Source organism: Emydura macquarii, unplaced genomic scaffold (genome assembly GCF_026122565.2).
Source record: "Emydura macquarii macquarii isolate MOO-44397 ecotype Brisbane River unplaced genomic scaffold, CSIRO-AGI_Emac_v2 contig_2897, whole genome shotgun sequence".
Classification (NCBI taxonomy): Eukaryota; Metazoa; Chordata; order Testudines; family Chelidae; genus Emydura; species Emydura macquarii.
In genome coordinates this window covers 1,511,210-1,537,787 of record NW_027133034.1, presented here as the reverse complement: position 1 = coordinate 1,537,787, position 26,578 = coordinate 1,511,210, and the positions used below count along the sequence as shown (strand labels likewise).

The following is a 26,578-nucleotide window of genomic DNA, read 5'->3' as shown; positions in this document are numbered from 1 at the left end:
TGACCATTCAATGTGTCTTAATACTGATTCAGAGGACCTGTTTATTCAGGTAAGAGGGATGTTAAATTCCCATATCTATTCAGTCCTTGAACTCTGACAGTTTTGGCAACTTGTGAAAATGGTTGGGGGATATGAACAGCTGTCATTAGGAAGTGGATTAAGACCACCAATTTGTTCCACATATACCACTGAATAACTGTCAGCCACCAAAACTTCCATATCCCATTACAAATCCTCCAACTTTGTTTTGGGGGAAATTAGACAACAAAAAGAATTGCATGGAATGTGAAAACAGATAAAACAAGAATGTTAAAATTTTAAACTTTAAGACTTTAGTCTTAATATTCGCTGTTAGGAAATTCAATGAACACTTACTGTACAGATAAAAAGAAGATTGTTGTTTCTGGAGTTTGAAGCATGGAAGCTTCCATTTCACTACTCTGTGAAAATACCAGAAGCTTTAACATTCATCCAAGCATCAATGATGCACTAAAGCAAAAGCCTCTATTCTACAGACTATTTACTGGATGAGAAATAACCTTGAGAAAATTAAACATTTTTAATATGCTCCCATCTGCATGTATTGACTTTTTGCATATTACTTGCCCGATTAGATTTTATATATCCCACTGAAACTAGGTAAGTACAGTACTACTTAGGAGTCATACAAGGCTGGAGGAAGCATCTAATTTTGTGAAGTGTGACAAGCACAGATACAAACCTCATTTTAATTTCTCTTTCAGAGCAAATATGTGCAGGAAAAAAGTAATAAAATATCACAAAAAGTGAATAAATTGTATTAGCCAAGATGTCCCATGCAACAGAAAATGCACTGTATAGAAAAATCCAACACGGATAGAGTCATGGCCTGGAAGATCTAAGAGGACATTTACATCTCCCAATTCTATGAAAATGTGATTGAAGGCTGTGGCTATGTATATGTTGACATTATCCTTTACCTAACTTTGTACATCTGTCATTAAGGTATTTTTAGTTTTATTTATACAATCATTTCAAAGCTATTTGAAAAGGTTACTGATCATCTTTACTTTAGAGGATCTAAAAAGGGTGGGAAAGAGAAAGGTAATATGGAGCTAGATAACATGACTACCTGACTCTTTTTACCATGATTGCCTCACTGGGAATAATGATTTTGTCACTTTTTAATTATTAATTTTTTTATTAAAAGAACCAACAGGATGGAGCACTAGCTTCAGAATTATTTTGGGACACTCTAAAATTCTCTACTGTGCATGCACCTGATGTCATCAATTATAATACTATATGACCTATATCACAAACATCAGAAAAAAAACCTTATCCTTAATTATTTCTGTGAATACTCATGATGTTACTATTGCATCATTTAAACACATGCCATAATCTTAGAAACACTAATTTACTACATTTTATTCTGTAACCTAAAAGCAAATATTTAAAGAATAGATGATTTGGAATTCGTATCAGGAGTAATGTCAGATTCAGAGTTTAACAACCGTATAAATTGCAAGAGCAAAATGAAGCTACTGTATCGCATGTCATCCAGTCTTTTTTATTATAAAAGTTTGCAGTGTTAAGGTCAGATTTTGTGGTGTGATGTGTCAACTCTTTTCCTGTTTCTCTGTCATGGTAGCTATAAATACTTCTTTAAGGATATCCTTATCCAAGTTCCTGCCTGTAAAGAGAATAAAATTCATTAACAGTATTTTCCAGCATATTACAAAAATCCCACACATAAATGAGAACCTACAAGTATATAAACACCTGTTACATACTAATAAGTTAAAACACAAGCTTATTATAATACTCTTAAGTTGCAACTTTAAGCTATAGGTTTTCTAATAGGCTACAACAAAGTACAAAATAAGAGAAATGGGGAAGAAATGCTGGACTAATTTTCATTAAAACTTCAGAGTCAAAGTGGAGCTTATATAAAAAACAACTAAAAATCCTAAGAGGCGCATGGTTTCAACATTAACATTTCTGAAAGAGAACATGAGATCAGCCTTTAAGATTACATACACCTAAAAGGTAATAATATTTTTTCCTTATGGAGACTTATCAAATCTTGGATTATAATCAACCCCACAATCATGTTTTTAATCCTAGATTTTTTTAAAGTTGCATATATATATATATATATATATATATATATATATATATATATATATAGGCTTGAAAGGATTAGATTTTTTTATCGGTAAATGTCGGTAAACATCAATTTCACTGTACACACAAACCAACGAATAGTTCTATCAATAATCACAATTTACAGATAAGCAAAGAAAATGAGTGCTGCTTGAGAACTTTAGAAAGTTTGATTTAAGGATATTTACTTGTGTATATTTTGACATGTGATGTTGACAATTTGTATTTTAGCTGCTATGAAGCTTTAACTTTTTGAATATCATCTGCTGTCATTAAATATTGTCTGACCCCTTCCTTCCCATAATGTCGTGCAATTATGAAAATTTAAAATTGATACAAACTGAAAAAGGCTTAAAACTTATAATTTTGTGCAACTATGAATATTTAAATAGATGCATTTTTTAAAATGCTTTAAAATAAATCTATATTATCCATCAAAATTATAAAAAATAAAAATTGAATTCTGCCATGCCTACATATATAATATATAAAACATACATACACATATTTTAATTATATGCACACAATATGCATACAATTTATGGACAATTGTATTTTATTTACTTTGTTGAAGAATTGTAGCCTGACTGGTCAGCTGTTTCTCACAACAGGCAAAACTAAGAAATGTATAGTTTCCTCTTACCTATTAGAACCAACCTATTTGTTCTTTCATCATCCTCTTTCCAGTTTACCATTGTCTCTTCTAGATCATACAGTTCATGGACACCTTGGACAATCACCTGGTGAGATTTGTCTTTAATAGACACCAACCCCTGATCAGGAAGACAGTTATTGTTATTATCATGACAGAGCCTAGAGGCTGCAATCTGGACAGGAACCAGATTGTGCTAGGCACTGTACAAATAGAATACAATAATTTGAATATAAGACAACACAACCAGTAGTTATAACAAACAGGAAGGGGAAGGACTGATGAGGATAACACTGGTCAGAATATGTTACAAAGCATACCTAGTGCAAAATATATTTTCTGATTCAACTGGAAAGCTTTTAGGTTTTAATTTTTTTTTATTCTTCTCCTACATATTTCAATGTTTTAAAAAGCCAGTTTATTTAATACAGTAGAACCTCAGAGTTATGAATACCAGAGTTACGAACTGATCGGTCAACCACACACCTCATTTGTAAAAAAATAAAAAAATAATATGTGCAGGTTTATTGTACCCTATTTAAGCATTGAGAGAGTTTTGAACATACATATTTTCTGTATGACTATTTAACCAGCTGTTTGTTTGTAGGGGAGTAGGTAATATACACCAAAATAGAAGCAACTTATAAACTGCTTGCAAATAAAGGACAATATTTTCCTTCGACATTCCACTTATTGCTCACATATCCATGGATTGCTTCTTTAAAAATAGAATGTCTCAGGTTTGTGAGAATGTTAAGTGTTGACTTTGACATGTCTCCCACTCAACTCTCCTTCACCAATTTTATGGTGCATTTCAATTTCTGCAAGTTATGTCGAGAAGTATAATTACAACCCCAGGTAGATTTTCTAGGTGAGGCAGCAATTTGAGGGGTGAGATCTTTCAGAAGAAAGACACTCACAGAAGAAGATTTCAAGGACTATATAGAATTAAAGAACTGATAACAAGGGCTTCTGCAAAGAAAACTCAACATAAATACAATTGATCACTATGGAGTAGTTGTGACTAGCCCTATAATGGCAATGCAGGGGAATAAGGATTCAGCTATGTTAGGACTGACCATAATTCCAGCCTGGGTACTTGGGGCACAGGAACTGTGCCTCCTCCCACTCAATCCAGAGCAAGTGGTCTGAGAGTAGAGGGAACACTGTATGGGCCCCTCTCACTGTGCTGGCCAGCAGAGCTGGCTAGCCTTGTGGGAGGAGTGAAGTGGTTGGGAAGAACTTGCATCCTGAAAAGCAAGTTACTACCTTGTTTATCCCAGCTCAGATGAAGTGATGCAGGGGTGGGACAACTATGAACCACCCTTATACAGGGCTGTGGCTAGACTGGGTGTTTTATCCTTAACAGGAGTAAGGGAGTTAGAAAACAGAAGTTATAATAAAGTTAAGTAAATTTAAAAGCTGAACCTTGAGTCTTATGACCTCCATGGGATTACCAGTCTTGTCTTTCACACTCCTCTCCCACAGAAGATTCTACAAATAAGAATATGTTTTTAAAAACAGAAGCTATACACAAGTGATATTTTCTCAAGTCGTGCAATACACATTTTTCAGGTTACATTTATGTATCACTCACCTGAATAAATTCATTTAGATTTTCTTCAGTTGTGTTTCCTAATATTTCAAACGTAACTGTAACAATACTCTGCAAGTAGAAATGTTGAAGTATTAATATTCAGTTATTCTAAAGTAGAACCAAATAAATTAAAAAACAGTTCAATACCTTATTTAAAACAAATGTTTGTGCCCTTAACAGTATAAATCAGGAATTGTAACAAAAAAACCCAAAGTAAAAAATACCCACACAACTGATTCTGCTCTAATATATTATATTACTCTGGTCATTTCAGCTGTTTTTATAATGTCAGTTTAAGGAATATAGGATCCCTACAGTCAATGCCTTGGCGTATTTTGATGCCACAACATTTCATATTTTAGAACTCTTTTCACTAATTGATATTTAGTCCTTATAAAACATCTTTAATATGAATAGGCTGTTAATATTGGTATCTTTCAAATGTGTTTAATAATGTTACTTTCCTTGGCTATAGTTTTTTGTATCTTATTATCTTTGTTCCCATTCACAAGCACAGTTTCACATGTGTCACAATAAGGGGGTTGCCTTTTAAATGCACCAGACTTTATGCTGTCATTGCTGTATACTTTTTATATATATATATATAAATTTCTATTTATATAAATAAAGATTTTAAATCATCCCTAAATAAAAAAACAAAATGCTGTATTTTACCCAGAAGCAAACATGGATTACTGTTTAGAGCCTGATCATAGACACCCCCTTCCCCCAAAAAATTAACGTACCAATGTCCCGTTTAGAAGCGCTGAAATGAATTATTTCAAAATGCATTAAGAACCATGTTTTACTTAAAGCTCAACATACAAAATTACTGTCTCAGCGGGTAACAAAGTCAGTGAGGTAGTATCTTTTATTGGACCAACTTCTATTGGTGAGAGAGACAAGCTTTCAAACTTACACAGAGCTTAGTTAAAAGCTTGTCTCTCACCAGCAGAAGTTAGTTCAATAAAAGATATTGCTTCACCCACCTCATCTCTCCAGGTGGTTATAAAATTTGGAGAAAAATAAAATATGACTAAAGCAGCAAGTCTGAGTTTACTCAATGACCAAGAGTAATTCTCACACACACAAAAACCCCACACCAAAACAACCTCATCAAAAACAACCAAGTGCTAACATTTTTTTCACAGGTAACTTCAAAAGGAGGACACATCTAAGTCTATTATGCTTCACACATTTTGCAGCTATTCTTCTATCCACATGACATCCATAAGCACCCTTTATCCTCCAGAAGAACTTGAAGCCAACTGTGAGAAAACTCACAGTTCTCATTTACACCTCATCCATCTCAATAGCTTTTTTAAAACTGTTGAGTGTTAAACTAAATAGGGATAACAACAATGAACTCACACAGTTTTCTAGTGGGAAAATGGGCTGCTGGTTAAGCAGTGCCACACTACATAAACAATAATCATTTCCTTAATAATATCGAGTTGCTACCTCCCCCAGAATATTCAGGAAGTATTACATTTTAATTCTTTTTCTACTAGATATTCATTTAGGTTTTTATGCTATTGTACTTTAAGAAAGACTAATCACACAGATTAATGTCAACATGAAACTGAATCATGAGAGAAATTTTGAACTCCCTCTTAGGAGTTGACCACAAAAATCAAATAGAAGTATAAAATAAAATGTAACTTAAGTTTAAGCATTAATTACCAGTCACATTTTGCCAAAGAGTTTTAATTATGGATGTGTTGATAGCACTTCCGATAGTCGTCACATTAAGATTTGAGTTAAAGCAGTAGTTCCCAAACTTTTTTCCTCCCCTTTGGCATCGGACTAAATTTCCCAGGCCCCTTTCATTTTTTATATATAGTTTCATGTTGTTGTTATTCAATTAGTTAGGTTACTTTGTTATTAAAATAAGACTCACAAAGGAACAAAAAGTAAACAGTCAACAATTACTACAGGTTATTTATTTATTATAACAATCAAACTGTGTATCAAAGTATAGGTAGGTATCACTAGAACACTATGGAAAATACCGTAACGAACGTATTACAATTAAGAAATCATAGGTATTGATACAAAATATAACTATGATAATATTGTTAAAAGTAATTTAAATTTAAAACTGAAATAAAAGAAATGTACTATGTTTACTAAGTGTGTGACGGGTGGGCCTGCTTTTGTGAACAGTTTTGATACATTTGGCGCAATATTGAATGTTTCAATTTAAGATCTTGCTCTGTATCCAGTTTGTGTCTATATTTTGATTTTAATGTGCCAAGAAACCACTTTCATGCAAATAGGTAGTGGTGCATGGGATTAAAAACACCACAGCTCTGCTTGACAGCCTTGAATATTCTGATTTCTGTTGCAGCCAAAACTGAATCAATGGATACTTGTAAAGTCCATCTTCAAATCTCAATTACACAATTCCATTAGTTCCTCCTGTTCTTCAATACTCAAATCCTTTGATGGTTTTGCCTCTCCAGCAAAAGGGTGTCAAATCCAGTTGTTGGCATATTTCTTCACAGGAAAATATTCTTGGAAATTGTTCTTGAGGTTTACCAAATGCTGAAGAATGTTATGTTTTACATTTTTATCAAGAGTCAAATCATTTTCATATAAAAATAAATCTAATAAAGGCAAACCATTAGAATTGTCACTTGTCACATAATGACACCACAACTGAAGCTTTATCATCATGGCTTCTACTTTATCTTGCATATCAAACATAGTTATTGATATTTCTTCGCTGAATACCTAAATTCAGCTAATTTAACTGAGAAAATATGTCCTCTAAGTATGCCAGCTGTGATAGGCAAACGTCATCTTTTAGATAGTTTGAAAGTTCAAAAGGATAATCCATGGAAAATAACATCTCCGAACAAACAAGCCAATACCTTCCCCTGGGATTACCAATGGACTTCTGTTTGTAGAAGTAATGAAGGGTGTTCATTTCCCAGGTCACTGCAAAGAGTGTTAAATATGCACAAATTTATAGGATGTGATTTGAAAACATTACTGATTTTAACAGCATAATTTAAGACCACCTTTAATTCTGCTGATTTTTTTGCTGCTAATGCTACACAACGTATACTACAATGGTACCACTGCATTTTTTGTGCCACTTGATGTACTTGGCCGATGTTTCCAGTCAATTTACTGTTCATTGCTTGAACTCCATCACTACACAGACTAACACAATACTCTTACTGATTATTATTTTCTGTAAAAGCATTCAAAATCCATAATATATCTTCTGCTGTTGTGCACGTGGGCAGAGGATGACAAATCCAAAATGTCTTCAGCCACCTCATCATCAAAAGTATACCAGAGTATGCAAGATTAGTAACACCAGAAACATCTGTTGATTTGCAAGGCAAAATACAGACTCAACTGCCAGAAAGAGACGGGTTGATTTTCCACATTATCGCTCATGTCATGTATTCTGCTAGATACCGTATTGTTCAATAGGGGAATAATGTCTAATTGCTTTCCTTGCTTCTCTCCTAACATTATGTTTACCATGTCTTTCACTGCTGAAAGAATCAGTTCTTCAGCAAGTGTGATTTTCCAACCTTAGCAATTCTGTAGCTAATTTTAATATGAACCCTCGAGAGCTTTACTAACTGATGTGGGCTGTGTTAATAACATGGCATTTTCCAGCCTTCAAATTGTTTAGCTTTTGTTGAAAAATTTCACAGGCGTATCCATGTACAGAGCATGTTTTGTAGCTCAATGTCAGCTGAGTTAGACTGGTTTTAAACACTCATTAGAAAGTATTTAGTAACACAAAAAACAGTGTGGCAACTGTGTTTCTTGTATGACACAGGTAAAGCCAAATTTAATTTAAAGCTCATCATACTTCCTCTTCTTCTTTGGGCTTTCATTAAGTTTGTCACCTTCTGATTTTTTACGTTTCACCCCCGTGACAATTATTGATGATGCTTCTTTATCACTAATTACACTTTTGTTGTCACTTTGATCCTCGTTGATTTCACATTTCTTCAATAGTAGATATATTTTTCTTCTTACTGGTTCTACTTTTTAACCATTAATCCATTTTTGTCACAAAACCCTTATTTTCACTTTAACTAAAATTATCATCGGTAATCTTAGCTAGGGAGCTGTTACGAAACCGCCAAAAATACACATGCACACACACAGAGTTTAGTTTAGTGGCCTCAGGATTCCTTGATAACCTACATATCACTTTATCTGTATGTTTGTTTCTCCTAAATTGGGGAATTACTTTCCTATTTTATAGAAGTGTTGTGAGTCTTGAAATGTATGAAAGGAAAAGTACTTCCAAATGCTCACAGGGAGGGGGTAGTCCTGAATGTGCAAGTATTGGTAGTACCAGAATGCCTCTGCCAGCAAGACCTCTCATGCATGGTTCGTATGAGGTCAATGATGTTCTCAAAATTGCATTCTCCATGCAACAAAAGTGGTGGAATGCTGTTCCAGTTAGTTCTGACCTTTGTTCAAGGGACAGACCTCCACGTGGCAGACTGCCCAGGGGTCCAAGGACCCCACTTTGGGAACAACTGACTTAAAGGATTGAAGTCCTACTATTTCTCATTTTAATGTTTGAGTTTAGTTTCCAGGTTTAAGAGAACTGGGGTTTCTATAATACTGTGTTGTCAAAACATGACTAACATTTGCTGATTTCCCTTTTTAAAATTTGGGCCCAGTATCACCTTTTTTAAACAACCATCAGGGTCCACAAAACTTCTCTCTCTCATACTCAGTAACGTTTGCAATAAGCACTTTCTGTTTAAGTGCAAAAATGGCAAAATCAGCTATTCCTCAAGTTCATTGTAGCGTCTTTATCAATAATAAATAATAGCCACCATCAGCTACTCCAATTATCTGATATAACCTCCTTGGTTCTGCTGAAAGGCTGCCTCCATTTCACACAGCAGTTGCCTTTATTCCTCCCCTACATCATGCCACAACCCTGATTTCCAGAACTTCTGGGGAAATGCTAATGTTCACCAGTGAAAGTCCTGATCTGACCAACCTCTCATGGTTTCATGGAACATACAGAAAAGCTGCTTCAACAACAGATCAGTTGTTCAACTGCTTCAACAACAGATTCAAGAGCTATGCAAATTCCTCCCCCCATCCTTAATACAACACATGGAATAACCAGAAAGACGGCCTAATCAGACTCACAGGACAAATGTGTAATGAGATGACCTGTTACAGAATCAGGCAAAAAAAGGGTAAGAAAATAATTCAAAACGGAATGTAATCAAAATATTTTGAAATGTCTGGTGAGCAGAAAGGAACAGCAATAGTTTTATTAGAAAGATTTCTAGACTCTCAGTGAAGTGATCATAAATAAAGTCCAGGCTAGGCCTTTCCCTCTCCACCTGCTGGAATTGTGGCGCCAGGTGAGAGAGGTGGCATGGAGTTCATTTATATGAGCCCTCCCTCATTCCTATTTATCCAGCTACTGAACACTAAGTAAGAATTTTTTTGCCTTTAATGCACTATCCTACATTTCATTCAGCCCAGGTTGCAAGTGAGATATGCAGACAACAGAGCCCTTTATATTAAGGCCCTTTATATTAAACTGAAAGATTTCTAGAACATTTTCTTACACCATTTATACCATTTGTTTACTTAGTGTATTTCACTCAGCTTGGATAACAAAATTGAACATTGGTTTCAGTTTCCAATGATCCATTTCACCCTCTGGCTCTCCAGCACTAGCACAATGCTGTTGTGTTTAAGTTTTCAACATTTCATTATACCAAATAAATCATAAAAACTGTTGCAGATTACAGGTTTTAGAAAGTTCCTTCTCCTCACCTCATCTCATCTAACATGTACATTTTGGGCCTAACTGACTGTGGTTGCCATTAAAGCAACAATTACCACAAAGACCAGTTAACCCTATGCTTAGGTCTAGGAAACTCTGGTAATTGTAGTATCTGTTGGCAAATTATAACTTTTTAATATAATTCAATGAATTTGACAGTGCCTCTTTCAAATGTGGCTGTCACCCACAATATAATTATATTACTGATTACAGGATTTCGGGGATGGAGGGGTGTTTTTATTTGAAGATTACTTTTAAAAATCCTTGATGGTTTTGAATTGCTCACTGAAGACAAATTTGACAAAGCAGTCTCACTCAGTGTCTAATGAAGCATTCGTATGTTAAAATCACAATTTCCACCAGGAATGTATTCTCTTTTCCACTACCACCCTCACCAGTGCTTTCATTGTTCATTTACATTTTGCATGTTTGGGTTCTAGATAAAGTGTTAAACTACATAAGGAGGAAGTTTTCTCCCCCCTATTTTAAGCACCAAAACAAAATGAATGCTCTTGAAATGTAAAGAGCAACTCAGACCAGGGCAACAAGGGGTCTTGTAAGATCCAAACAGAAAACAAGATGCCACAATTACATTGCTCTCACTTAGGGGGAAAAAATCTACAAGTTAAAGAAAAGAACATTTTAAATATAGTGATCCCTACATAGGCCAGATAAAAGCCGTCCAAAGGTGAATATTAAATCAAAATCTTTTAAAAATCAAAGCAGAAATTTTAAAATACATTTATGAAGTAATCCAAAAAAAGGAAACATATGCAAGACATTTAAAATAAGTTTCAGTGTCCTTAACTTTGCCAGAAAGAAATATTTTGTGCCTCACTAAACCAGAAGACACCACAGTCAATATTATTGAATAAATATATTCTTAGTTCATATATGATTTTGTTCCTTGGGCTTCAAGTAAATTCAATTTTATAATCCACTGCATATTTTGTAACCCAGGTTATTCATACTGCTGGGATACCAATATGTTCATGTGGTATGTTTGAATGAAGAAGCACCTGTTTTATTTTATTTTTTTCCCCATTAAATGTTGTAAACAGCACAGTGGAAACAAGAACTTATTACAACTACAAAACACAAATAATGTTTACACAGAGTAATAGTTTTTTATTTGAAAATGCTAAAAATACACTATGTACACTTCATATGGATACAGCCATCCAATTTTCCACATTTACCAGCAGTAAAAAATTGGATACAGAACTGCAAAGTTTTCATATGAAAATAGGTACCTAAATACTACCCTTTCCCCCTATAATCTATCATTGATGAACAACATTTAATAACATCTGTGCTACACTTGTAGGTGAAAGGGATAATGTGTATAGACGTATGTGAGAGAAGCAAGTAGTAAACATTGAGAGGGGAGTATTACTTATGACAAGGAAATTTTAAGTGCATTTAGTGAAGGTTTGGTTTTTTTTTAACAAAACTTTTAATAAGTTTTTTATATCAGACAATGATGGAGCAGAACTCATGGAGTCCATGATGGAGTCATGGAGGAGGAAGTAAAATGGCAGGTTAGACAGAAAACTAGTTTAGAAACAGGAAGCAGAGATGCATTAGAGACAGGAACTTTATGATGGAAAAAGATTGACGGTGGAGCCTATAAACGATTACAGCAGAACTCTATTTATCCAGTCCAATTTGGGGTCAGATCAGATAATAAAAAATTCAGATAATCCGGAGAATGGGAACGTATGAGGCTGCAGTGCCATCTAGTGGCCACAGGAGAAATCTCTCGCTTCTGGACCTGCATGCGTTGCTTGTTCGGTTAATGTGGATAGCCGGATAATGGGAGGGTCGAATAAACGGGGTTGTACTGTACTTATAAGATCTCTGCTGTTCATAGTACGAGTTGGATAAAAGTATTGATGACAAAATCTCCAAGTAAGGTTCCAAATGGTACTGAAGTTGGAGATACAGCAATGAACCAGCCAGATTCCAAAGGATTTGGCTGGTTTAGGTGATTGGGCAGCGGATGGCAAATGCAGTTCTATGTAGAAAAAGGTAAAGCAATTAGTCTAGGGACAAAGAACCCATTTTATCAGCCTAATGTGTTTTCTTCTGCTGATATGAAATGTGATATCTATAAAGCAGCCCCCTAGAAAAGTCTGCCACCTCTGCTTCCCTATGCAACAAGCAGAGGCTGTGCAAATGAGGAATTCTGGACTAGTTTTCCCATAAATTTTAGTGGATAATTTTGAGCACAGGCTCAAGAGTTATATTTAGCTCATAACCCTATTATATTTTATATGAGCTTACTTGGATGACTCCAGGATATCCACAAGACTGTCTGGGAGACATGTCCACATACCGAACAAACAAAAAATTCTCAACTTTCACTCTTCTCTGTGACTTCCATTGTTTTATCCCTGTCTTTCTCATACTGCAAGCTAGCTCTGCCCTGTATAGCACCAAGCACATCATCAGTGCTTAACAAGCAATACAATCAACATCAAACGTAGGTCTATTTCTACAGCAGTGATGAACTGGGCTTCTCCCCCACTCCCTGCAATTTGATTTTTAGCTTAGGAATGTTTAAGGAAGAAAATAATATTACATTTTCCATTAATCAAGTAATAAAGAAAAATCTAAGACATAATAATGAACTATTGTTCATTTCTATTGTTAAAAATGTAACAACCATTCTAACAGAGAGTTAAATTCTGCCGATTTACACCCCAGAAAGGAAAGCCTTGATCCTAGAAACTCTGTATGTGTTCAGTTTTACTAATGTTAATAGTCCATTAAGCACATGCTTAGCTTTACTACTAGGAGCAGTCCATTAACTTCAATAGAAGTACTCATAATAGTTAAATTACCCATTTATATAAGTGTTAGCAGGATCAGGACTTAAGTTAGGGCAGATTCTAACCCAGAGTTATAAACCCACAATTACACAGTTATTCCTTGTCAAACGAATTGCAAGCATCTATGAAAGAACATTTACACATATTGGGCTAATATGCCAGTTGGCTGTAACCAAGATTCTGAACATATACATGCATAACTTGGTGTCCAACTGCCCAATTTAGGCACACAAATACTGTCCGGGTGCACAAAATATGCATGTGAAAAATAGTGACCACAAATCTAGGGCCCAATCCTGCATATGAGTAATTTTATTCATTTGAGTCATTAATTTCAGTGAGACTACTCATCTGAGTAGTTATTTACATGATTGCTTGCAACACTGGGCCCTTGCAAGCCGCTTTTGAAAATATGGCCCACTGTATATATTTAGTTCTCTATAATAAAGCAGTTCCATACACAACAATGCATGTATTCAAGTTATTCCTTGATACATTATCACTTAGTTAATGCCCACTATATAACAAAATATTATTAGTATGCTGTGCCTAACATGCAACAATTACTCTGATGGATTTTGTTATCAGAAGGTCTAAGACGCAGGTTTATTAGTTACCTTATCTAGGTGTGGGTGTGTTGTCTGAACATGCTGCAGCTTTTTCTGCAAACTGAAAACAAGTATACTTGAACCTTGCATTGTATTAGAGTATCAGTCAAATACTCAGCTACTTTTTGTTACTAAAGTATCAAAAAAAGACTACAAGGAATGTATAAACATAAATCTGGTATAGACAGTGTAATAAACAAATAGGAAGAAATAGTAAAAAATTAGTATATTTAAAATATTTTTGTGCTTAATTTTATTTTGAGATACATATGCAATTCTAGATAATGTGCACCTATGAAGCTTATCTCAAAATGTGTGTTTTGATCACCTATACATATACATAAACCCATACACACATTTTATATATTATAATAGCAGCTGGCAGGGAAATGATTTTAATTAAAGCACATTGAACAGATGTGATGAGAGTCATGCGAGAATAAGGGAAATGAGAGAAGAAAAGGTAGCAGTAGTCTACACAAAAGGTGACCAAAGTATGGTCCAGTATACTGGAGCAGCAACAACTGAAAGAAAGGGACAGTTTTTTGAGATATGGCAGAGAGAAAACCAGAAAAAATAAACAGTCTTACCATCACCATTCTGACTGTGAATTGGATCAGTGATCACTGGCTAACACAGTTCATGTAAATGATGATTTGACTATATATACAGAATTTTTAATAGGCATAAAATACTTCCTCAGTCAAGTGCCTTCTTCATAAATCTTGGCTTTCCTAAATTTTATTTTTAAAAAAAAATGCCTATATATTTATATCCACCTATGCTTTCAGAATGCTTCATGTTTGATCAGATTAAAGAGGTGCATAGAAATTGTAAAAGGCACTGCTTTGATATGCTGTAAGACAGCACGCAGATAAACATTTTCCAGCAGATTATGCCTTCGACAATTGTAGCATGTATTCAGCTACAGGGAGGCCAAGGACTTCAAAAAAAACATCTGCAAGGTTTTAAGAAGAACAGTGAGGGGTAAATTGGTAAGAGTGGGTTTAAAAGAGGGGAGGGGCAAAAGTTTGTAGACAAGCTGCTGGAGTGAATTAGTCACCACAGGGGTGATGGTAAGGAGGGTGTCAACTTTAATCCTTCACGGCTGGTTAATCTTTGAAGGATTTTCTCTGTTTTGCAACTGTACAATATGTCTAATGTAAAAGGAGGAAACAAGTACTACTAGCCATTTAATTTTACTTGTTTGTTTAATCATTGCCATACATCACTTCACACTATAATTTCATTTCCATAACCTGAACATAGTAAATGGAAAGGACCTTTTGAATACTGAGTGACATTTGCTACAGTAAACAAAAACAAAAAGGGACAAAGGCTAAAAAGGGAATCATTCTTAAAATAAACCAAAGCATTAAACTATTATAAAAGTTAAATTTATGCTCAAATGGCAAAATACATGGAGTTTACATTTCTTAGTTCTAACACATGCACAGACAGCTAGCAAAAATACAGCAGTTGCAAATAATATTAAAGGGTTTGAAATAAATGTTCATCACTTTAATACTCTAAAAATGCAACAAATCAAATCACAGCCAATTTATGTGTCAAAATGAAGGGCAAACTGAGTCATCTGAACAGTGTCACTAAGAATACCAGGCAAAAATCAGTGTAGTTCTTCAACTACTTTAAATAGTTTTTTTTTTAAGTTATTAAAAGGGCCAGAGGGCAGGAGAAAGCATATTTTGTTTTAGTAAATGCTACAGGTCCTAGGTGCCAGCCCCGCTAATGAAAGGCATTCCTAACATGAGACACGCATTACTTCAGACCTACTCCTCTCAAACACAGATCATACCAAATTGTGTGACGTTTTGTTATGAGCATAGTACTAAAGTGAGGCCACAACATAAAATTTTACTGTGGTCTAAGACTATACATTTGAACCTAAGTCTCCAAGAAACAGAACAGCCACAAATTTTGGGGGGTTCAAAATCTGAATTGGAATTTTGTGTGTCACACTCATTTCTAACCTAACAAAAAAAGGCTTATGCAGTAATTTACTGTGCTTACAGCCCTCAATGGTCTTTCACTTTAGACTTAAGTTTATCTGTAAAAGTCTGTTCTAACTTTAATTATAAATTATTTAAAGGAGAAGTACTGAATTTTGGGGAAAATGTATAAGAAACAAGTAAACAAGTAAAATATTTTTACACATCTCACACTCTTGCTTGTCTTGTGTCTCATTTTTTGGTCTTCATCCACTTTGTGTACCGCAGGGTTAAGGGGTACAGCTGAGTTACTTATCAACTCAGTGTATGAAAATAAAAACAAATGCTGATCACTCAGATGCATTTCCAAACAGCATGGCTTGCAAGAAATGTGACTTAAATGCCACAATTTTAACTGTAGAAGAAATATTCAAAATGAAGTACAGTATGATTTCCATACATAGCTTTAGGTAAGGTGCAGGCTTACATCAGTAATTTGAGTATGCATTTTACTTTTCAAGACCGCTAGACTAAAACAAAAATATCTTTCAAACATTAGAAACTCAGGAAATCCAGAACTAAAGTTACACTTCCCAAATAAAGTAACACATGCTACCTCAATTCTGTCCCTGTACAAATGTCAGTTTACTATACCCTACTTTGCATGTAGTTTATCTAAAATGCACACCTCAAAAACTAGTACCATAGTTTCACAGATGTCTCTCCAATATAAAGTGTGATAATTTGTCACCACACACTTTTGTTCTTTGTCTGGAAGTGCTTTGATGTGTCTAATTATAGATTTGTATATTTTTTTGTAATGCACACTACGTAAGAACATAGACAGAGCTGTAAAGCAGCATAACTCAATGGGTTTAATTCTGAGCGCAGCTTTGAACCTTCAAAAAGTAAACAAGTGTAAGGATCTACATCCTGCATAGGAGGAGGGCAGCTGCCAGTGGGTACATGCTGTCTCTTACTTGGGCTGGGCTACAGTGCAAGATGCCAATCCAACCATATATGATTCTGATTCAGACAATCTAGTTAATTAAGACAACCTAGCAAGCACTGATAAAAAGAAACTTTATTTTATGGATGGAGAAGGTAATATATTTTTCTTATTTTCTGTAGCCATTAAGGGAGGCAGAGTGAAGGTAGTTTGAGGGCCTTATTTGAGAAGTGCAACCTTAACTTGCTACTGTCTGGGTACTACTCTTATGACCCACAGAGAATCTAAAAGGGGCCAGGGTGAGAACTGGACTGAAGGAAGAGGTAAAGGAGACATTTAACCTACCCCTTTCTGTGAGCAATATCAAGTCTTCAAGAAGAGAAGAGATCCTCCCTGATTCACTAGATGTTGTTTTGTGGCCAACCTCACAAGCTTTTTAATAAAAAATTCTGTTTTCCACTGTCAAGTGATCAAGTTACATTTTAAACTGCCCCTCTCTGCAAGAAAAGGGACTGAAGCCTATTCTTCTTCTTCTGAGCCCTTAGTGATTATCTTAGAAAAGTCATGGAAGACGTGAGAGATTGCAGAGGACTGGTAAAGGGCAAATATAGTGCCAATCTATAAAAAGGGGAATAAGGACAAACCAGGGAATTACAGACTGGTTAGCTTAACATCAGTACCCAGAGAGATAATGAGGCAGATAATTAAGCAATCAATTTGCAAACACCTAGAAGATAATAAGGTGATAAGTAACAGTCAGCATGGATTTGTCAAGAACATGGATTTGTCATTGCTTTCTTTGACAGGGTAACAAGCCTTGTCAATAGGGGGGGGAAGTGGTAGATGTGGTATATCTTGACTTTAGTAAGGCTTTGATATTGTCGTGCATGACCGTCTCATAAACACACTAGGGAAATACAACCTAGATGGAGCAAATGGTGTAGAAAACATGACCTATGAGGGAAGACTGAAAAAATTGGGTTAGTTTGGTCTGGAAAAAAGAAGACAGAAGGGACATGATAACAATTTTCAAGTACATAAAAGGTTGTTACAAGGAGGAGGGAGAAAAACTGTTCCTGTTAACCTCTGAGGATAGGACAAAGAAGCAAGGAGCTTAAATTGCAGCAAGGACGGGTTAGAGTTGGACATAAGGGAAAACTTCCTAACGGTCAGGGTATTTAAGCACTGGAAAAAATTGAATAGGGAGGTTGTGAAATTTCCATCATTGGAGATTTTTAAGAGCAGGTTAGACAAACACCCATCAGGGATGGTATAGATCATACTTAGTCCTGCCTTGACTGCAGGGGACTGGATCAGAAGACCTCTTGAGGTCCCTTCCAGTCCTACAATTCTATGATTCTTCTTCTTCAAATGAAAGCTTAGGTCAGGTCTTCAGCAGTTACTTGATATCCTATACACCAATACCACCAAAGTTGACATTGCCTACTAATGTCATTAAAGGAAATATTAATAACTTTTGTAATTATAGACATTCATCATGGAATGTATGTCTTGGGCAAAATATGTCATCCAGTAAAGTGGGATTTTTCTCTTTTTCTTTTTGCTAGAAAATGGCAAAAAATATTAGACTTGGCTCTGTAGTTAACAACTTTTAGGTTGGCCAAATATAAGATCCTCTTGTTCAAATCACTTCAAATGTTTAAAAAAAAAAATGTACCTCAGCCCTAGATTATTAATGCGAAGATCAACAAAGAGTATTAGACAAGAGACCAAAATTGGGTTTATAATGGAAACTTTGTTGCGACCTTAGAGTGACAATGTTTATTTAGTACAATCATTTCCTGCATAATCAATTGCTAAAATAAAGATTGTAAAGTTATACTGTACCTTATCCCAGATAAGCTGTCAAAAGCATGCAGGTCTAAAACTTCAGAGAGATCAACTCTAAAAGAAAAAAACCCAAAAAACCCCAGTCTTCATACTTTTCTTTACTTAAATATTTTATAGTTGTAAAAAATAATGCAAAAATTTCAGCCACAACACAGGCTTGTGATGTTTGACAGACACAAAGCTATTTGAATACCTTCATTCACCAGAAGTAAAGGTATTAGATAACTGTCTCTTAAAGGAAGCTATTGTTATGATTCTTTTGTTGCATTTTTAAATAAGTTTCCAGGGGAGAAAATAGTATTCAATAATGTAATTAAAGATTTATCATAATGCACATGCAGAAGGGGGCTAACTTGACTTTGCAACTGTAACATGCTTTTAGTATATTTTTTGCATGTAATTTCCCAGTTTTTAGAAAACCCAAACTGAAACTAAACAAAATGAAAAACAGAATTTGCATCATGTGGAAACATACTGACTTCCACATGGGTCAGCAGCTGGACTGGAACCTTTACATTCAGTGCACAATCCTCTGTTACTCAAGCTAACAGAATAATCGATAGCAGCAATAGGTTGTCATCCTCTATGTACTCCAGTCATTAAAGGGATATGAGGCAAACATTTTAACAATGAGTTTCACAGCTGTTTGACAGCAGAGGAATGCTGAAATTCAGAAACCTCAGTTCTATCCCAGGTTCTGAGGGGAGTTTACCTAGTGGTTTCAAACCCTTCAGCCCTTTTTCTTCTCCACCCTGAAGCCTGCCTGACCCCTTCTGCCTCAAATTCCTCCAGCCTGTTCTTACTCCAGTCTATTTTTCCCTACCCCCCAACACCATTTCCTAGTTCCTCAGGTCTTAGTTCTAGTGTCCAGCACATCAAGCCCTGCTATGGAGCCAGGAGGCAACTGTAGGCAAGTCCTACTCAGACTCAGCAGCTGTGGCCTAGAGCATACTCTCTAGAATTGGAATCTGAAGAATTTAGTTGCCAAACAAATAAATCTCTACTGAGCATGTGAAAACAGATTTTCAGAGGCTCATAACTTGCCAAATCTGGGTGGATTTTCATGAAGACAGCAAAAGGCACATACTGAAGCCAAGGCAATTCCTCTTCCAAATTTGAATTCAGGCTTGAAAGTATGGAGGTGTTAGAGCTTCTCAACAACACAGATGCAAAAGTGGGTTTTTTGTTTTTGTTAAAAAAACAAGGGCATACCAATGTATTTTTCCCTAACTTCATTCTGAGAAATAACAGAACCATTTCTGCTGAAACTCCCAACTCCCCCTCTCCCAAATTCAGCCTATGGCAGATGCCCAGCCCAGCCTGAGGCAGACTTGGAAAATTTCAGCCCAAATTGTTAAAGTCTGGCAAAGTTACAAGCAACTGAATACAGGATCTTATAACAGCAAGTGTTAGACAACCTTAACTATAAGTATTTCTACCTATGCCTCCTGTAACACACATACAGCTTTTCAGAAAAGTACAATATAAACTCACCTTAAATTCAAGTTCAGATATCGTTGCTGGGAACAAATGTTTGGCTTTACAGAACTGGTTATTTTGTTATTAAATATATGGAAGCAAGGATATGGTTAAAAGAAAAATCCACAGGAGTATGGGTCTTGGCCAATACTATTATTAAATATACACCCACCATAAAGTATACAACGCTGTTTCTGAGATGAAAGATTTTTAATGTACAATGCATAGCATACATAAACCTCTTCTTTAGTTTATGACCAGCTGTGTCTGAATTGTCTGTTCTCAGTAGTTCTCCATAAACTCATACTACAGTCACAGAAACACTCAGACATATTGTAAATGTTCCTACCTCTTGTGTAATATTGATTGAAAATGGACAGAAAAAATTCTTATTTAAAGGAGGTGTGCTCTCAAATACCATGCTAATAAGATAATTTTACTATTAATCTAATTGTGTAACTATTACCAGCTTTTGGATAGACAGTGTAAGATAGACAAACAACGTCAATCTCCAAAAAGCATTTAACTAGACTAGGAGCATAGGAATTGCTACACAGGATCACACCTGAAGTCAGTGTAGTATCCCATGTGATCCTTTATAGTTAGATACTGACTTTAGCACTGAAGCATGAGGTTTAATATCCCTTCCAAAATTGTTAGCATTAATATAACAACCCTGGATTGGTATCCATCCAAATGGCCAATACTTTTTTGAATCTTGCTAAATTCTTGGTCTCAACAACGTCTAATGATTTCTTGTGGCAATGAGTTCCAAAGTCCAATTATGCATTGTGTGTAAAAATTTCCTTTGATCAGTTTTGAATTTGCTATATTTTAATTTAATTCAATGTCTTCAATGTTCTTGTGTTTTAAGACAAAGATGACAAGCTCCTGATCTACTATTTATTATATATACTTTTATCATGTCCCCTTTCAAAAACAATCTAATCCCAACATTTTCAATCTCTTTTCATGAGTTTTTCCAGGCCCTAATCATTCTTGTTGCTCTTCTCTGAACTCCCTCTAATTCAGCATCAGATTAAATTTAGGAAGACAGAAATATAGCTACTCTTCTCTCCTCTCCCAAAAAGCCATTTAGCAGGCAATATGATCCATGCAATGTTTTAAAGATTATTATATATGAAGAAGGAAATGTAGTAGTAAAGGAACTTGAAGTGGAAAGATGTTCCAATAGTGACTGCAGAGCATCTCCTCTGCCACTATGCAGCAAGCGGCAGATTCCTTTCTACTGCTTTTCCCTCGTATACCCTTCATATAGGATGTATGCATGAGATTTAGGATTTGTCCTGTTGTATGGATGCCATGATAAGTATGACCAGATCAGCACAAACACAAAGACATGCAGATTTTGGTATCGTCCAGCTAATATGCCAGATTTATCATAATCGTTAAATCATGTCCAAAAAGCAAGGATAGTCTCTCTCCCATTTTTTTCCAGCTGGACTTGGAGTCACCACTGTATCCTCCTCCATTGTCTACATATCCATCTGTTTTAATAAGAATCACATATGCAACCCCCTCCTCCGCCATTACCAGGGTTACAGTCTCTAGATTCACAGTACTAGAAATAGTTAATGGAATCTAGAGTTTTGCTGCAGAAGTCTAAAAAATATTGCAGAAACTTTTAAAACCAAAAGCTGCATAAGAATAAAAGAGCTATTTTTAAGGGCCAGATTTATAAAAGCGCACAGCATCCAAAATGGGGATGATTTTCAGATAGGCTTAGCTCCCATTTAGACAAGTGAATGAAGCAGACAGATTTTCAAGAGTGCTCAGCATCCAGCAACTCCCGGTCACCAATGGTAGCTGCTGGATGCAGAACAGTTTTGAAAATCTAGCCCTAAATGTCAAAAAGCCGACTGAAGATATGAACTGTTTTTTGTTATAAAGAGACATGCTGATTTAACAGAAGTTATTTAGTAAGAGCACGAGAAAAAGCAATAAATGAGCAATGGGAAACACTCCATAACTGTGTTTAGGATGAAGGGCTCTCTGTAGTGCTGTTTATTCTTGTTCCAAGTATTCTTCAGCAGAACTTAAAAGTTAATAAGGAGTGTGAAGTTGCAGAAGCTTCTTAAACACATTTCACCTTCCAACAAAAACAATACGAGGGTAATCCGTGTAAACTAACATGACAGTCACTGCAGAAAAGACAACTGTAGTGCAACTCATAGTGCAATTGTTTAGCAGCAGGACATAAAACTTCCAGCAGGAAGCAGATTGCAAGCAGAATTTCAAATAAGTTAAATCAATGGACATGTTAACAAGATTAACATTTTTGGAAATGTAAAGCATCCAACACTGATGCCATCTGAAAATTTCTTTAATAAAATTCAATGTTGCTACCAAAAAATAAAAAATAAAAAAGCTTTCTACCTACATTCCTACCTTCCATTGTCACCGACCACAATCTTATTTGAGCACCTCCCATTAGTAAAAATGGCAATACTATCTCTTCCCCTTCCCTGTTAATAAGAAGCAAGCTAACGGCTTTTTTGTTTGTTTGTTTGTTTGTTTTTAATAATTACTGAAAACACAGGAAAATAATTGGAGCGTTGGTGCAAGTAAGGGTACTATCGTGGGAGAATGCAGGAAAAAGTGTACGTTTGTATTTAGTCCTGAACGCTGGGAGGTTATTCTTATTTCATCTGGCAGTCTTGGTCCAGCTCCTGTCTGCTACACTCACTATTCTTCCCTTATTGAGCAACAGTTTCTTTGTACCACTGACAAAAGTCATCACTGAAGGTCAAAAAAAGGAGAAATATCCTTTAGGTGTTAAGAAACAACTCCATGGAAGGCTCAGAAAAAAAGTACCATGATCTTGAACTGGGCTCTGTGTTCAAAGGGGAGCCAGTGCAGAATGGGATGATGTATTTCTAGGAATCTATGCTGCTGAACAGGAAGACTGCTGCAGCCTGAATTAGCCTTTTTGAGACTTAAGACTTCTTCATAGATACAGAGAATTGCAGTAGTTGAGCTTAGGTCTGCCTATGGCCAGATTCTAGTCTGGCAAGATCAGGTGCAATCTTTTGGATGCCTGCAGATGAAAGTACATGTTTTCTGCCACAGTTTGGGTGTCCAAATGTAGTGAAGAATAAAAGAGGACCCCAGAACTTCAGACCAATAAAATGAGAGGCAATGTCTTTAAGAGATAAGGTAGTTATGGAGGCAACTTCTTCAAAGCACTTCCTCCTGCTCACCAGCATCAGTCTCAGTTTTGTCAGGGTTCAGCTTCAGGCAGCTGATCTTCATACAGGCACTGATTTCAACTAGGCAAGTTATAGCACTCTTTACATTAAACAGATGCACAAATGAGTGTAATCTGTCCACTGCCGGCATGTTGGCCTGTTATGTCTCACTAGCTCTCTCAACTATTTCAGACAGATAACAATAGAATGAGGGAGAGAACAGACTTGTGGGACCAATCAAGTGAGTCATGGAGCTGGAAGACCAATTGCCAGTAATGACCATTTTGGTTCATTCTGAAAGGAATGACCAGAGCCATTTCAAGGCATTTCTATCTATCCCTGTGCAGCCTGAGGAGGCAGGACAGTAGAGTTTGGTGGTCAACAATATCCAATGACAGAGAGGTCCAGCAGGATAAGCACAGACATACTTCCCGTCGATGGGCACAAGGTGGCTATGCACCGGAGCAACAAGTGCCTTTTCTGTCCCATACGGTTAGGTATAACATTTCAAATTTTACCCAGCTCATATTCAAAGTACATAACAGAAGGCAACCGTTGATTTCAATAGCAGGTATTAATAGTTCACATACAGTAGTTTCAAAATCTTAATTTAATAAGAGTAGAATGACCATTTCAATACTATTTGTAATAAAAATGAAATACTATATTGCATTCATCTCTAAAGACTCGGAAATACGGTATGGATTCCACAGAATTTAGTGCAGTTGTATTCACTCTAATACATTTTAAATCTACACTAGTATAGATCAGAATAAGGATTAATATAAAAATACGAAACAATAGCTTTAACATCATGGGTCAGTTGTGGGTTGAACTAGAGTAAATAGTGGATTTTCTGTAACTTGAACTCTTGATTTAAAGATCTGAGGACATCAATGACTCAGTCAGAGATTATGGGCCTATTGCAGGAGTGGGTGGGTGAGGTTCTCTGGTCTGCCATGTGCAGGAGGTCGGACTACATGATCATGATGGTCCTTTCAGGCCTTAAAAGTCTATGTCTATTTGGTAAGGCTATAGAAGGGCAGGTCTTGCTCTGTGATTTAGCAGACCAATCACTCACATTTTGTCAAGTAGTAAACTCTACACTAGGACTTGATTTAATGTCACACCACATTTCAGCTGTTCATCTAGGGTACATCTACTCTGCAGCTGGTAAGTGTGATTTCCAGTGAAGGTAGACAGTCTCACATTAGCTCAGCTTGAGCTAGCATGCTACAAATAGCAGTGTGGACCCTGTGGCACTGATGGCAGCTCAGGCTAGCTGCCTGAGCCCAAGCCCCTCTTAGATCCTGGGTCCGAGCGTGGGTGGCTAGCCTGAGCCACACCAGTGCTGCAACATCCACGCTGCTATTTTTTTGGGATCTCAAGGAATATTGTAGCATAAATAAATTTCAGGGGGCACATAAATCTTCTGATGAAAACTATACTAGCGCATAATATTGCTATAAACAAAGGAAACAATAAAGAGACGTTATATTCAACCACACAAATACCTATGCCAGTGTTAGTAGGGGAAAACACTTGGAGAAGACCACAGCCATCTGTGCTCAATCTATTTCAACATATATTGAAATGTAGAGTCCCCATGTACATCTTTGAATGTTTACTGAAATTGCATTTGAAAGGTTTATGAAAAGTATCTAGCCTTATTTAAGCACTTCAATGTGTGGTACTTTTACTTCATACACACTTCAATGTGTGGTACTTTTACTTCATATTAAAACCTAAATGACACATTTCAAGAGTGTGCTTTTGTCACAACTTCACTCAGTCCTTCTGATTACTCCATAATGGATTCAGAATGGACACTTTCTACTGAGAGCTCAATGGGGATTGGGGAGGGACACAAAGTCTTTTCTTAAAAAAAACAAACAAAAAAATCTCATGTGTCTAGTAAGGAATTAAAACCAGAGTGCCAAACAAAAAAATGAAAGAGTAAAGCAATTTACTTCCTTTATTGTGACCATTTTAGCATATCTTTCAAAAGAGTTACACAGGCGCAATTTATTTCTAGGTCCCACTGAATCAAATCTGGAAGAGGCATAAGGAGCTTTACACCATACATGTAGAGTTTGGCTTTGCATACTGATTGGCCTGTTAGGCCTTTTTAGCCATGTGTCACATGACAACCGAAAAGCTATGTAATTGGCTTAGAGAAAGCCATGTAAACCTCAATTACAGCAAGATTGTCAACCCATGCAACATACCAGAGCCACCTTGGATGTCTACACTAGCATTTTTCCAACCAGAAATGCTAGTACAGAAAGTTTCAATAACTGAAGCCGTTGTCAGGTCATATTTAGTCCAAAATTTAAGTTTTGAAAAAAAGCAAGCTTTTGCAAAACCTAAACCCAATACAAGTGTAATCAGTATTTTTTTTTTAAGTTTACCAATGTTGATTAAAAACCCTAATTTTCTTTGAATATATGCATGTAAATCTTATAACGTCTGGAATTGACTAACTGGAAACTGATAGTATAATTTCAATTTCTAAGATGAAAAAAATGCAAAGAGAAAGCAAACAGCATTAGACTTTTTTTTTTTTAAAAGTGTTAGTTTTAATCTAAAGTGCTGATAGTAAAATAGGTAAGGAGTTATTTAAATATTTTTAACCTGATAGTTTTTCTTGAAAGTGAATAGAACTAAAAATATACAGCAATTTGTCACATCAGAAGTAGGTAGCGGCGGCAAGTGATACTTGCCAACACTAAATATTACCTTGATCTTTGAGTTTCTAAAATTTTGACAAGTCCATTTATTGACCTGAAAAAGGTGGGGGGAAAAAGAGAAATTAGATGTGAATAAAAACTGAATGCCATAATTTATTGAACTAAAACAGGGAATGAGAACCAGAAATTCCTGAGTAATAATCCAGCTCCATTATTAAATTGTTGTAAGCTCCATTTTTATTTCTCTCACAACCTGACAGGAGATTCACTAGCCATGACGGAGGACTACTGTTACAGATTTTATTCAGGTTAAATTCCCCCCCTTAATACACATTGCTGGGCCTAAACATTTTTACTTTTATTTAAGATGTTCTGTTAGTAAAAGCAGTGAAATGGGAAAAGCCTTTTTCAAACTCAGTTTTTGGTGTGTTTTTTCACCCTTCGCACAGGGCATGGGGGTATTATGGTGGCAGAGGAGGGCATTATTGTCTACATTTCTAACCACTAACCTAGTCCAGGTTATTTGTTCATTTACTTACAAATGATCATTATTCTGCATCCTTGTGGCCTCCCCAGATATCTATTAATTATTTTTAAAGGTGTCTTTCGGAATATTTAAGTATTTATACAAAAAACAAGTATGAAAAGTTAAAAAAGGGTTATGCAGTTACTAGATAAGGATGGTGAACCACAATCATCAGATGCAAAATACCAAGATTTGTGGAAGTACATAATTGTATTGGAACACTATTTAATCTTTCTCGCTTTCTTGTGAGCAAATAATGTGTGTCATGGTAATCATGACA

General features: G+C 35.8%; 1 protein-coding gene across 3 annotated transcripts in view; it reads right to left on the bottom strand.

Moving 5' to 3' along the window:
- Positions 1-629: 629 nt before the first annotated feature.
- The window catches only part of LOC137167184 (zinc-regulated GTPase metalloprotein activator 1A-like), a 44,056-nt gene continuing 18,107 nt past the window's right edge, over positions 630-26,578 (bottom strand). The window contains exons 10-16 of one of the 3 annotated variants that reach the window (XM_067569203.1): positions 25,822-25,866; positions 18,392-18,448; positions 13,655-13,706; positions 4,398-4,466; positions 4,229-4,294; positions 2,792-2,921; positions 630-1,675 (exon numbers count right to left, since the gene is read on the bottom strand). In XM_067569203.1, the coding sequence (XP_067425304.1) occupies positions 1,602-1,675; positions 2,792-2,921; positions 4,229-4,294; positions 4,398-4,466; positions 13,655-13,706; positions 18,392-18,448; positions 25,822-25,866 (493 nt within the window). In that variant the 3' untranslated portion in view covers positions 630-1,601. Of the gene's footprint in view, positions 1,676-2,791; positions 2,922-4,228; positions 4,295-4,397; positions 4,467-11,106; positions 12,221-13,654; positions 13,707-18,391; positions 18,449-25,821; positions 25,867-26,578 lie in introns of those variants that run through there. The other 2 variants (XM_067569205.1, XM_067569204.1) reach the window with 2 other exon arrangements.